General features: G+C 42.7%; 1 protein-coding gene across 6 annotated transcripts in view; it reads left to right on the forward strand.

Moving 5' to 3' along the window:
• The window catches only part of rnf44 (ring finger protein 44), a 51,216-nt gene extending 44,425 nt beyond the window's left edge, over positions 1-6,791 (forward strand). For all 6 annotated transcript variants that reach the window (XM_004912871.4, XM_031898847.1, XM_004912870.4 and 3 more), the window contains 5 exons: positions 554-669; positions 781-868; positions 953-1,074; positions 1,863-1,962; positions 3,146-6,791. In XM_004912871.4, the coding sequence (XP_004912928.1) occupies positions 554-669; positions 781-868; positions 953-1,074; positions 1,863-1,962; positions 3,146-3,208 (489 nt within the window). In that variant the 3' untranslated portion in view covers positions 3,209-6,791. The remainder of the gene's footprint in view (positions 1-553; positions 670-780; positions 869-952; positions 1,075-1,862; positions 1,963-3,145) is intronic.
• Positions 6,792-14,994: the final 8,203 nt, after the last annotated feature.

The following is a 14,994-nucleotide window of genomic DNA, read 5'->3' on the forward strand; positions in this document are numbered from 1 at the left end:
TAGCCCAGTGATCCCCAAAAAGTGGCATATGAGCAACATGTTGCTCACCACCCCCTTATACGTTGCTTCCAGTCCCCTTAAAATTGGTGCCTATTTTTAAATCTCTGGCTTGGAGATAAGTTTTGAAAGCACAGCAACAGTCCACATGGAGCTACCAAATAGTCATTCACAGCCCTTATTTTGCATCCTCAATGGACTTTTTCATGCTTGTGTGGCTCACAAGTATGATCCCTGGTCTAGGCCATAGACTAAGCAAGAGGCTAATGTGTGAAATTGAAACATTTCAGTGCCAAAATTGGTCCCTGTCACTTAGGAGTCATTGCTGATTTCCCACGTGTGCCAATATTAGTTAATGACCTAATGATATTTTAAGACAGCCCATTGGAACTGCCTTCTTTAAAACACCTGTATTAGTCAGATAGTTCTGTTGAAGAAGGCCAAATAGCTTAACCTTATCTTTTCATATTGGGCCAGATTACTGACTTCTGGTAAATGATAGCAAGGATAGATCAAAATATTGGCATTTAAATTGTGCTTTTTAACTTATGTGCAGCCATATGCTCATCTGATGCCACGGCGACTGAATGCCCAGCGTTATCGCCTGCAGCAACCACTGCCGCCACCTCCTCTGCCCCCGTCATATTACCCAAGTTTCCTACCCTACTTCCTGTAAGTATCACTAACCATTTACTTATTCTACCTTTCACTGGTTCAGCAATATTCCAGTTACTTTCATTTAGAATTTCATCTATATCATACCTTTCCTCTGTATTTTTTCAGTTCCATGCTTCCTGTGTCTCCTGCTTCAGTTGGCCCAGCCATCAGTCTTGATCTGGATGTGGATGATGTGGAAATGGAGAATTATGAGGTAGGATTGTCATTGGTTCAGACGAACACCTTCCTAATCTCTCTTAACTTATAGCTGATATTCTATTTTTGTCTATTCTTCCAGGCATTGCTGAACTTGGCTGAACGTTTAGGGGAGGCAAAGCCACGGGGACTCACCAAAGCCAATATTGAGCAGCTTCCCTCTTACCGCTTCAATGCTGAAAGCCACCAGTCTGAGCAGACGCTGTGAGTAATGGCTTTGGTATTTGGCTTGTGTTGTGTCAAGATTTGTTTTCTCTGGACAAGATACACTTTCGACTGGACACTGTACAGATATGCTAGAGGGCATTGTACTCAAATGTGAGAGGGAGGATATTTTGGCAAGTTTATAAAAAGACTTAGATCTGTGGCAGTGCATGTGGGTCTTCACTGTGAGGAAGATGAGGCTGTGGAATGCTGTGTCTAATGATGCTGTGATGGTAGATTCCCTTACTGCTTTTTAAAGGGTAGAAGGGCTTGTTTATGTTCTTGGATAGGCAAAAGATCCAGCGTACCATTGTGTGTGTGTATGTTTTAGGTGTCTCTGTATGAAGGGATTGTTAAAATCATTGAAGGGTGCCAATTTTCTTAAAAGCGAACCACATAGTGATTATAATAATAATCAGAGAAATAAGCAGAGACCCCTGCACAGAGCTTTGTAGTCATACCTGTTCTTCCAAGTTTTTAACCAAACAAAGGTATGCCCAGCACAAAAATTGCAAGAATTTCTTTACTGCACATGCACCAACCCAGAGTGATGACAAAGAGCACTGGGAATAAGTAAAATGGCCACAACACAGGTACTCTTGTTAGCAGGTAGAATTACCTGGAGCTGCCTAGCAAATTAGCAGCCTCTGGTGATTTTAGCTTGTATTGTGCTTTAAAATTTATACATTTTAGTTATTTTCCTTCTGATTTTGCTTATAATTTCCCCAATTGTTACACTTGCACAGGACTGTTCTGCATTTACAACCATTTCTGATCTTTCCTCTTAGGTGCGTGGTTTGCTTTAGTGACTTTGAAAGCCGGCAGCTCCTCCGAGTGTTACCTTGTAATCATGAGTTTCACGCAAAGTGTGTTGACAAGTGGCTCAAGGTAGGTTTTTTTTTTTGTTTTTTTTATGTAGTATACAAAAGGTGTGTATCATAAGGTGTGCAGTTCTAGTATTATTTATATGCTCTAATAAAAGATCAACTGTCTTTCATTCTTCCAAACAAGCTCATGGGATGCTGGAATTGAAATTTTGGGTTGAATGAAGCAAGAGAAATGTTTCTGATGTCTTCATACTGTTACATTTAGTGATAAATGAATCATTTATAATCTGTATTGCAGAGCTTGAGCAAATTGTACCATCATCCTTTATTCGTTTAATTGTCTTTTGGTGAATTCCATGCTTGGCTATGCAGAAACATTCTATCTTAATGGAAACAGTGGATTTTCTTAAATCTTCTTAATGCCAATGAGCAGCATGTACAGAAATACAAAGCTACTAACACTGGAACACAACTTGTTACTATATGCTACTGCTATTGAATGCCCTGCACAGTCTGTAGACACAAGCTAATCCTTCTTAAGTAACTGTTTCTACTTGCATGTCATATAAAAGAAGATATATTAACTCATGCAGTAGGGGACATTTATACTACTACTGCAATGCCATTCCACCGGCTAGAATGTAAATCACCGGTTGGATGGCATACACGGCGCCATGATTTGCCAAAGTTGCCCGTATGCCATCCTACCGGCGATTTACATTCTAGCCGGTGGGGTGGTATTGCGGGGAGATTAGTCTCCCACAACAACGGAGATTTGTCACAGCGCGACTAATCTCCCCGTGTACCCCTGCCCTAAAGGCCAGAGCGTTAATAACCCTAACTATCTCTGTACTTTCTGTATAACCAGTTGCTGACTGATTTCAGAGAGAGTTAATAGCCAAAAGCTTGGTATTAGCAGTTTAAATTGCCATTGCTAAAAATAGAAACTTAGAACAGAGAACCACCCAGAATATGTTTTTATATCAGTTCATATTTGAGATTTTGAGAGATGACTGACAGAGCAGAGAAAACAGGTACATTTTACAGTGTTGAAATTTAGGGGACCTAAATACATCTGCACAAGGCATCTTGTTCTTTCAGATTTAATCCTGTCCATTGATGTGACGGTTTTATTTTAAGGGCAAATAAGTAGTGACCTTGAGTGTTGAATAAGTACAATTGTATTTTGCACTAATGCACGGCTAAGTGTTTATGACAAAGATCTCTTTTGTTTTTACTTCTAGTCAAATCGCACATGTCCCATCTGTCGGGCTGATGCCTCTGAGGCTCACAGAGATGGGGAGTGAGGAAAGGATATTGCCCACTTTCCTCCAGCTGGTGCACAAACCCAGAGGGATGAACACAAAATATACCAGCCTCCTTGCCTGACTCGGATGCTTCAGCTGCCCTCTTCTTCTGTGTCTGTCGTTTGGCCAGGACATATAGCAGCTTTGGATCTGGAGGTGGTGTCAAGTCGCACATTCCACTGTCTCCACCCTATTACCTCTACACCCCAATACTTTCCAGCAGCGCTCCTGCTTTGTCTCATTTGTGGGCATGGGGAGGAATCTGAGGTGTGCTGGAGATATGTTGGGCCTGAAAGGGCACGAGGTTCCTTCTCTGCCTCCCAGTGAGGGTAGCTGAGGCTAAGGCTAACAGGAAAAAGACTGGGTCATGATGGCCTGTGCTAGCTCCCTATGGGAATCTCGAGGCATTACCAGGGACACCCTGTTTTAAGTAATTCTGCTGCCAAGCTCTCCATGCGAGAGACTAGTCACTGCTGCTTCTTTAAATATGTTTGCACTGAGCCCTAGCTGGGCTTTTTATTTTCTTTTAATTCTTGTTGTGTAGCAGCATTCCATTACCCATTAACTTCAGGTTTTGTTTTGGGGTTTTTTTTTTTTTTTGATGATGACAATTGCTTGCCATGGGATTAGTTCTCTATTGTGGCTTATTTGTGAGAAGAAAATGAGATTTGGGGAAGGGGCATTCTGGGAAAGAATACCATGCTTAACCAATCACATACATAATATTGATATTCCTTCTATAGCACTATCCTTTCCAGTTTGTCCTTCCTACTTAAATACAAGGCCTCATTGCTGGGGACATTTAAACTAGAAAAAGGTGCATTCAGTGTTATGTTCTCAATTAATGTCACAGTTTAATGTATTGCTGTACCGCCTGATTTGCAGGTATCTCCTATATAGATTCTCGGTTTTTCCTCCTTTATAGGACCAATGTGATGTCTTTACTGATCCAATGTGGGCTTTAGATTTGTCCTCTGACAATGCACTCTGCTACCAGATAAGTGGTACTGGGAACATAAGCCTGTAATCTCATTTTCTGCTAATAAGAGCCCTGGTAATGCCTCCTTAATATATTTTGTTTGGCAGCAGGTTACACAATGGCAGGGGTGTGACACCACAGGGCACACTGTTGCACGCCAAGCTGTGTTTTCATGGGTGTGTTGCACTATATGTACCTGCATTTTCCCACCACAGCTCCCGTGTAAGTCAGGACCACGGGGGAACCTGGGCGAGCGGCTGCCTTATTAATCGATTTGTATCTGTTTTAGTTTGAATTTGCATGATAGAACAGCAAGAAACAACAAGAGCCAGCCAACCATTTCCGATCTATGTACATGTTTAACGGTCGGGCAGAAAGTCTGTCTTAATGTTTCACAATATGCATGTCTGAGCAGCTTGGAATATGGTATCCGCTAACCCTTGGCCGTCTGTGGAGTGAAGTGAGGGGGGTGGGTGGGATTGGGATAAGCATTATTATAGGGGTATGTATCTTGCTGCGCTGATTCCTGCTGTGCACTTGTTCGCCAAGCAGAAGGCACCTGAACTGTTTGTAGGGATATGAATGTTTTTTTAAGCCTGTAAAGGTCACACTCGGGTAGGGATTGTGTGATGGGGTGTTTTCAGACCAAAAGTTTACTACTTTCATGATAAAAAGAGGCACATTGCAGAGAAATGAATGCTGGACTAGATAACGCTAAATGTGTTGATGGATAGTGCCACAACACATATGGCTGGCCCTATTCTCATTCTTTTCTTGTCATTCCCCTCCTTGGCAAGAAGGCTCATTCATGCAGCTATCCATGGTCAGAACCTGGGACCATGGGAGTAGGAGCAAGTATTGGGTACCATTCAAACCTTGGCTCACATTCAAACATCTCTTGCTGGCCAGCAACAGGGTTTATATACAGTTCCTTGTTTTTACAGCCATAAACAGGACAGGAAACTAGATGTTTAGTTGTTTAGGTTCCATCAGGCATAGTCCTCAATATAACTGATATATTCTAGGTATGTGGGCACAGAAACCCTTGGCTATACGTTGGCATTGGAGGGTTGACTGCTTTTCCAGCTTTAAGATGTCTTCCTTTTTCATTGACATCTTCATTGCTTCTCCACTGCGAAAGAGCCTGCAAATGTATTGCAGATAATCACGACATAGTATGTTTCCTTATTGTCATGCACTGGAATCCTAACTGTTATTATCATACATTAAGAAAAATGTATAAAAAAAAATAAATTCATGGTAATACATACACAACACGGAACACCCATTCCCCTGTGCATCTTATCCTTGGTGAGCCACTTGTCAACATCCTAAATGTACAAACTGTGATTTCTATGTTTCCCTGCCATATCACTCTGGGTTTTTAACATTACTGCCAATGTCCTCTCCATATAATTGCAGGCCTGGTGTTTCAAGCCATATTATTGCAGTGATTTAATATACCCGCTCCTATTTCCTGGGGCATGAGTAAAATACTGAGAAGTTTCCCTTCGCCCACACCATGTCATAAAACTCCCTTGCCCAGTCTAAAGTCTCCAGCTTGAAAATACCAGAGGAGGGGTACTGCCGGACTGCAGCAGACACACAGAATAAAGCACTTGTTTTACAGCACACAAGTTACCAAAGGTCTTACTGTATATATATAATATATATATCTATATATTTCAACACTTTCAGAACTCTATCACAGGTTTTAAGTCCGACAACAGCAGTATCTGCTGCCTATCCGTTAGCTAGTCCTGGACTGCTGGAGGCATCCCTGTTACACAAATAAAAGTCTCCTCCAGCTACTAAGGATTGCCCCTCCTTCCATCCTCTGCTCCGTTGTATAAAGTCCAACATATGGTTCTGATTACTCTCTAAGAACCCAAACACCGTAGCTTGAGTGCTGCTCTTTAGAGAAGCGCTTCTAACCTCATTATCAATCGAAGTACAAGCCTTTGGTTTAGGATGTCTGTGATTGCTGCATAGATGCCACTTTTTTTAAGCAACGTATTTTCTTTTCTTTACCCCTATGGTGGGATATAGTGGATTGTTTACTGTATCATCCTAACCTCCTGGACCCCCTACTCACACTGGGCTGTTTTCTCTCAGTTACTGCTCCTTCCCACTAATATTCCTGCTCCCCCCAGAGTTGTGGCTTCCCTTACTCAGGGTCCCGGAGGTGTCTTCTGTGTTAGAACTGTATATCTATATGTGTGTGTAAACATATATAGATATATCTCTCTATATAAATTTTTTGGCTTTTGGTACTTGCACATTTACTGGTTACCTCATTTCCCATGTATGTATTTGAAAAAATGCTAATATATAGAAAATGGTTCTTGAAGCTATCAAAGTGTGTTTTTTTTTTTCCTTCATTCCATTGGAATCATATTGGTTTGTAGCATTTAACATAACTAGTAATATTGTATTATATATATATGTGTATAATGATTGAAATTTTTAACAGATTTGTACTTTTTTTAAAATGAAAGTTGCTAGTTTTGCTTGACCTGGTAGTGCAATCATTTATTTTTTTTAATGTTGTGGCTGAATTTGAGAGGGTTCTTCACTAATAAATGTACAAGGACATTAACAGTGCATTTCTCCTGGTTTTCTTTCCCAAGGACTGGATGTGAGTGCCTCTCAGTGGCCAAACCATGTGTTATCATTGGCACACGTGCATATGTTTCAATATAGGCACCCCACAATCTTAAATCTTTGTATGGAATGAGCTTCACTACTGTTGGGCGAGGAATCTGATTAAACTGCTGGATTGGGCCAAATCCAACATTTTCCATTTATTTGGGAATCTGTACTCTTAATGTGTAGAGACCTCTTTTGGTAAGCTGCTACCAAGCCCAGAATTTTTTTTTTTTTTTTTTTTAGCCCTTCAGATATTTCAAGTGGAAATTCCAGCCCACTGATTTCCTATCCCTACTTGGGTATGCCTGCATTGTTTCTGATTTGTCTCTGGATAGCTTTATGTTACACTATGAGCACCTTCCTGCGACATTTTTGTACCACTTGGTACTGCCATTACCATTTACTTTAGTTGCAACAGAGGGTGGATTTTGACCCCCAGAAAAATACACACTCTGCCAAGTGTGCACAGGGACAGGCAATTGCCTGCCATTAAAGTGACTGGAAAGCAGCAAGGACATTACTGGTTGGTCACATGCATTTTTTAAGCATTCTTAAGCAGCATAGGATCTGCTGGTTATCAAAATGGAAGTTGATAAAGGGTCTAATATGGCGAGTTCTCCTTAAGGCTAATGTCAGACAGGGCTCAATCAAACTCTACAATGGCCTGAGCCTTTCCTTGTGCCTGTACCTGTACCTGAAGCCACTGCCTTGGCCTGGGTGCACGCACATGCGTCTTTCTTTTGGCCTAGTTGCAGGTACATGGAGCAGAATTTGGTGCAAAATGCAAAGTTTGTCTGCATTCGTGTGCCTGCACCAAAGCTGATGCAATGGCTCCAGGTGCAGGTAAAGGCTGGTGCCAGCATAGGGGCTGATTCTCAGACTGCATTCATCTGCAGGCCAAGATTCAGCCACATAGTAAGTTGGGTTGAAAAAAGACATGTCCATCACGTTCAACCATAATGCCTATATATAATCTTCCTAACTTCTAGTTGATCCAGAGGAAGGCAAAAAACCCCATCTGAAGCCTCTCTAATTTGCCACAGAGGGGAAAAAATTCCTTCCTGACTCCAAGATGGCAATCGGACCAGTCCCTGGATCAACTTGTACTGAGAGCTATCCCCCATAACCCTGTATTCCTTCACTTGTACTGAGAGCTATCTCCCATAACCCTGTATTCCCTCACTTGTACTGAGAGCTATCTCCCATAACCCTGTATTCCCTCACTTGTACTGAGAGCTATCTCCCATACCCCTGTATTCCCTCACTTGTACTGAGAGCTATCTCCCATACCCCTGTATTCCCTCACTTGTACTGAGAGCTATCTCCCATAACCCTGTATTCCCTCACTTGTACTGAGAGCTATCTCCCATACCCCTGTATTCCCTCACTTGTACTGAGAGCTATCTCCCATAACCCTGTATTCCCTCACTTGTACTGAGAGCTATCTCCCATACCCCTGTATTCCATCACTTGTACTGAGAGCTATCTCCCATAACCCTGTATTCCCTCACTTGTACTGAGAGCTATCTCCCATACCCCTGTATTCCATCACTTGTACTGAGAGCTATCTCCCATAACCCTGTATTCCCTCACTTGTACTGAGAGCTATCTCCCATACCCCTGTATTCCCTCACTTGTACTGAGAGCTATCTCCCCTACCCCTGTATTCCTTCAATTGTACTGAGAGCTATCCCCCATAACCCTGTATTCCCTCACTTGTACTGAGAGCTATCTCCCATACCCCTGTATTCCCTCACTTGTACTGAGAGCTATCCCCCATAACCCTGTATTCCCTCACTTGTACTGAGAGCTATCTCCCATAACCCTGTATTCCCTCACTTGTACTGAGAGCTATCTCCCATACCCCTGTATTCCCTCACTTGTACTGAGAGCTATCTCCCATACCCCTGTATTCCCTCACTTGTACTGAGAGCTATCTCCCATACCCCTGTATTCCCTCACTTGTACTGAGAGCTATCCCCCCTACCCCTGTATTCCCTCACTTGTACTGAGAGCTATCTCCCATACCCCTGTATTCCCTCACTTGTACTGAGAGCTATCCCCCCTACCCCTGTATTCCCTCACTTGTACTGAGAGCTATCCCCCCTACCCCTGTATTCCCTCACTTGTACTAAGAGCTACAGTGGTGTGAAAAACTATTTGCCCCCTTCCTGATTTCTTATTCTTTTGCATGTTTGTCACACTTAAATGTTTCTGCTCATCAAAAACTGTTAACTATTAGTCAAAGATAACATAATTGAACACAAAATGCAGTTTTTAAATGAAGGTTTATGTTATTAAGGGAGAAAAAAAAACTCCAAATCTACATGGCCCTGTGTGAAAAAGTGATTGCCCCCCTTGTTAAAAAATAACTTAACTGTGGTTTATCACACCTGAGTTTTTTTTTCTGTAGTCACCCCCAGGCCTGATTACTGCCACACCTGTTTCAATCAAGAAATCACTTAAATAGGAGCTACCTGACACAGAGAAGTAGACCAAAAGCACCTCAAAAGCTAGAAATCATGCCAACATCCAAAGAAATTCAGGAACAAATGAGAACAAAAATAATTGAGATTGATCAGTCTGGTAAAGGTTATAAAGCCATTTCTAAAGCTTTGGGACTCCAGCGAACCACAGTGAGAGCCATTATCCACAAATGGCAAAAACATGGAACAGTGGTGAACCTTCCCAGGAGTGGCCGGCCGACCAAAATTACCCCAAGAGCGCAGAGACAACTCATCCAAGAGGCCACAAAAGACCCCAGGACAACATCTAAAGAACTGCAGGCCTCACTTGCCTCAATTAAGGTCAGTGTTCACGACTCCACCATAAGAAAGAGACTGGGCAAAAACAGCCTGCATGGCAGATTTCCAAGGCGCAAACCACTTTTAAGCAAAAAGAACATTAAGGCTCGTCTCAGTTTTGCTAAAAAACATCTCAATGATTGCCAAGACTTTGGGGAAAATACCTTGTGGACCGACGAGACAAAAGTTGAACTTTTTGGAAGGTGCGTGTCCCGTTACATCTGGCGTAAAAGTAACAGCATTTCAGAAAAAGAACATCATACCAACAGTAAAATATGGTGGTGGTAGTGTGATGGTCTGGGGTTGTTTTGCTGCTTCAGGACCTGGAAGGCTTGCTGTGATAGATGGAACCATGAATTCTACTGTCTACCAAAAAATCCTGAAGGAGAATGTCCGGCCATCTGTTCGTCAACTCAAGCTGAAGCGATCTTGGGTGCTGCAGCAGGACAATGACCCAAAACACACCAGCAAATCCACCTCTGAATGGCTGAAGAAAAACAAAATGAAGACTTTGGAGTGGCCTAGTCAAAGTCCTGACCTGAATCCTATTGAGATGTTGTGACATGACCTTAAAAAGGCGGTTCATGCTAGAAAACCCTCAAATAAAGCTGAATTACAACAATTCTGCAAAGATGAGTGGGCCAAAATTCCTCCAGAGCACTGTAAAAGACTCGTTGCAAGTTATCGCAAACACTTGATTGCAGTTATTGCTGCTAAGGGTGGCCCAAGCAGTTATTAGGTTCAGGGGGCAATTACTTTTTCACACAGGGCCATGTAGGTTTGGATTTTTTTTCTCCCTAAATAATAAAAACCCTCATTTAAAAACTGCATTTTGTGTTTACTTGGGTTATCTTTGACTAATAGTTAAATGTGTTTGATGATCAGAAACATTTTGTGTGACAAACATGCAAAAGAATAAGAAACCAGGAAGGGGGCAAATAGTTTTTCACACCACTGTATCTCCCCTACCCCTGTATTCCCTCACTTGTACTGAGAGCTATCCCCCATAACCCTGTATTCCCTCACTTGTACTAAGAGCTATCTCCCATAACCCTGTATTCCCTCACTTGTACTAAGAGCTATCTCCCATAACCCTGTATTCCCTCACTTGTACTGAGAGCTATCCCCCATAACCCTGTATTCCCTCACTTGTACTAAGAGCTATCTCCCATAACCCTGTATTCCCTCACTTGTACTGAGAGCTATCTCCCATAACCCTGTATTCCCTCACTTGTACTGAGAGCTATCTCCCATACCCCTGTATTCCCTCACTTGTACTAAGAGCTATCTCCCATACCCCTGTATTCCCTCACTTGTACTGAGAGCTATCTCCCATAACCCTGTATTCCCTCACTTGTACTAAGAGCTATCTCCCATAACCCTGTATTCCCTCACTTGCTAAGAATCCATCCAGCCCCTTCTTAAAGCTATATAATGTATCAGCCAGCACGACTGATTCGGGGAGGGAATTCCAGAACCTCACAGCTCTCACTGTAAAAAATCCTTTCCGAATATTTAAATGGAACCTCCCTTCTTCTAAATGGAGTGGGTGCCCTCGTGTCCGTTGGAAGGACCTACTGGTAAATAAAACATTAGAACGGTTATTATATGATCCCTTTATATATTTATACATAGTTACCATGTCACCTTTTAAGCGCCTCTTCTCCAGTGTAAACAGACCCAACTTGGCCAGTCTTTCTTCATAACTGAGACTTTCCATACCCTTTACCAGCTTCGTTGCCCTTCTCTGGACCCTCTCTAACTCAATAATGTCCCGTTTGAGCACTGGACACCAGAACTGAACAGCATATTCTAGATGGGGCCTTACCAGCGCTCTGTAAAGGGGAAGAATAACCCCCTCCTCCCGTGAATCTATACCCCTTTTAAAGGAGAAGGAAAGGTATAAACTAAGTAAGCTTTATCAGAAAGGTCTATGTAAATACAACCATAAGCACTCACAGAAACACTGCACTGAGTCCTCTATCAAAAGAAACACAGGATTTCTTGTCTCCTTTTTTGGGAACATGTTCTTTGGTATCAGACTTCCTATCTTTCAGGGCTCCTTCAGGTTTGGGGCTTGAGTCTGCTCAGTTCTCTCCTCTCTCCCCCTCCCTTCTCCTGCTCCCCCTCCCATAAGAATGCATAAGAACTCATTCCTCCTCCCTTAGGAATGTGTGATCTGAGATTCCAACGGCTATAACTGCAGCAGGAAGCTACCAAGACCAAGCTAAAATGGCAGCTGCTATCAGAGGGAGCTTCTAGGGCTCTTTACTCAGGTATAGTAATGCTTTCTGCAGAATAAATATAGGGTTCTAGGTGGCACTAATGTGGCGAATCTATTGGCATTAACATGCCAAAATGACTTTCCTTCTCCTTTAATACAGCTCAAAACCCTGTTTGCCCTTGCAGCTGCTGCCTGGCATTGCTTGCTACAGCCAAGTTTATTATCTACAAGGACTCCAAGGTCCTTCTCCATTATGGATTTGCCTAGTGCAGTCCCATTAAGGGTATAAGTGGCTTGCATATTTTTACATCCCAGGTGCATGACCGTACATTTATCCACATTAAATCTCATCTGCCACTTAGCTGCCCAGATTGCCAGTTGGTGAAGATCCTGCTGCAAGGATGCCACATCCTGGATAGAATTGACTGGTCTGCAGAGTTTTGTATCATCTGCAAACACTGATACATTACTCATAATACCCTCCCCTAAGTCATTTATGAACAAATTAAACAAAAGTGGACCCAGTACAGAACCCTGAGGGACCCCACTGAGAATCTTACTCCAAGTAGAGAATGTGCCATTAACAACCAGCCTCTGTACCCGATCCTGTAGCCAGTTTATCCATGTGCAAACGGCTTCACTAAGACCAATAGACAGTTTAGAAAGCAGTCGATTGTGGGGAACGGTATCAAATGCTTTGGCAAAATCCAAATAGATTATATCTACTGCATCCCCACTGTCCAGCTTCTTACTTACCTCATCATAAAAAGCAATTAAATTGGTCTGACATGACCTGTCCTTCATAAAGCCATGCTGATTACTGCTCATAATGCCATTCTCCACTACATAATTTTGAATGTGATCCCTTAACAAGCCTTCAAATAACTTGCCCACCACGGATGTCAAACTTACAGGCCTATAATTGCCAGGCTGAGATCTTACTCCCTTTTTAAATATAGGAATGACATTCACCTTCTTCCAATCCCTAGGTACCATACCTGATGAAAGAGAGTCTGAGAATATCAGAAACAAGGGCCACTGCAATTCTGCCCCTAGCTCTCTCAGTACCCGAGGGTGTATTCCATCTGGCCCAGGTGCCTTGTTCACATTTATCTTGTGTAACCCTTTAAGCACCATATCCTGTGCCAACCACTGTGTAGTTGGAGCTGAGGCAACAGTGCAGCTATTGGGTGGGACTTGGCCCTCTGGCTCCTCTACTGTATACACAGAAGAAAAGAACTGGTTAAGCACATCTGCCTTTTCTGTATCCGCTGTAACCATATTGTTATTATAACTCAATGGGGCCACACCCTCAACCTGCATCTTTTTACTATTAATATACTTAAAAAACTTTTTGGGGTTAGTCTTGGCCTCGGCCGCGATGCACTCCTCATTTTCTATCTTTGCCTTCCGGATTGCTGTTTTACAACACTTGTTATAGTGTTTATAATCATTAAACGTGTCCCCTCTGACTTATATTTCTTAAAAGCTTTCCTTTTTCTCCCTATTTACTTCTTTACCTCAGAGTTAAGCCACATAGGGTGATTCTTAACACTTCTACTTTTTCTTATTAATGGAATAAATTGAGAACAGTAATGATTTAATATCATTTTAAATGACAACCATTTCTGCTCTGTGTTTTTATCAGAAAACATAATGCCCCAATCTATGCCCTGAAGCGCTGCCCTTAAGGAGCTAAAATTTGCCTTCCTAAAATTCATTGTCTTTGTTGCCCCCGTGTAAATTTGTTTCCTGCACCAAACATCAAATGAAATAACATTATGGTCACTATTACCCAGGGGTTCAACCACTTGCACATTTGCTATACGTTCTGGGTCATTAGAGATCACTAGATCTAGTATAGCATGGTTCCTGGTTGGCTCCTCAACAACCTGTGCCATAAAGTTGTCATGCAGCAAGTTTATAAACTTGTTCCCATTTACTGTCCTGGCAGTACTATTGCCCCAGTCAATATCAGGGTACCGTATTTTCCGGCGTATAAGACGACTGGGTGTATAAGACGACCCCTGACTTTGGCACGGATTTTTCGTGGTTAAAAAGTTGTCTTATACGCCGGAAAATATGGGTAGCAGTAGTCCTTCATATAGTGGAATACTCACCCACCGCCAGTAGGACCAGAACCCACATCATTGCCCACCGTGTAAAGCGCATTCTCCCCTCTCCCTCTCCGTGCTGGTATGAACTACAGGTGAAGAACTCAGTACTCGGTACCCGGAAGTGACGCCCTGGCTAATTGTAATTCAATAGTTTGAGGCAACAGGTGACCCAAACGGAACCTGACTGGCAGGGAACCAGCAAGTAATTTGCTGGCTTTTTATACAGACAAAATTTAAGGCCTCATTAGTTACTGGGACGCATTTCAGTGTTGTAGTTGCCATTATAATGTTCCTGTAGCTGCATCCTATTGTGCAGTTTGTAGGATATCAGTTTGATTACTGTTCTATAGGGGATAAGAAAATGTGGTGCTCTCTGGCCTCCTGTAGTCTGCAAATAGCATGAACTGTAGTACTCATAGATATTAAAGGAGAACTAAGTCAGTTAGGTTAGAAATATACCACCTTAAACTTTTTTTCGAGCCCAAGGCCACCCCAGCCCATTATGGCATGGGCACACAAAGAGTTGGCTCCGCTGCATTTTTTAGGCATGTGGAGAAAAGCGGATGCACTCGCTTCCCCAGCTCCTGGTTTCTGCACTGATGAGTACAGCTTCCGCCTGAGTTCGGGAACACAGAACCTGGGTCGACCAGAAAAACGCGAAAACAGGCATTTTTAGGTCAATCTGTCTGGAGATACCCTGAGCTGCAGAACAAAGCGTATTCCCGCCCCCCACCGCGTCTCCAGTAGCGCGTCTCCCGTTGCTGTGGCAACGAAAATGCAACTGTGCCGGCCGCACCAGGAAGCCAGGTGCAGGTGAGTACCCAGTGTATAAGACGACCCCCGACTTTGGCACTAATTTTTCTGGGTTAGAAAGTCGTCTTATACGCCGGAAAATACGGTAATTAAAATCCCCCATTATTATCACTTGCCCCAAACTAGCAGCCTTTTCTATTTGCAACAGGAGCTGGGCCTCCTCCTCTTCGCTTACATTAGGGGGTCTATAGCATACCCCT

The sequence above is a fragment of the Xenopus tropicalis genome, chromosome 3 (assembly GCF_000004195.4).
Source record: "Xenopus tropicalis strain Nigerian chromosome 3, UCB_Xtro_10.0, whole genome shotgun sequence".
NCBI lineage: Eukaryota > Metazoa > Chordata > Amphibia > Anura > Pipidae > Xenopus > Xenopus tropicalis.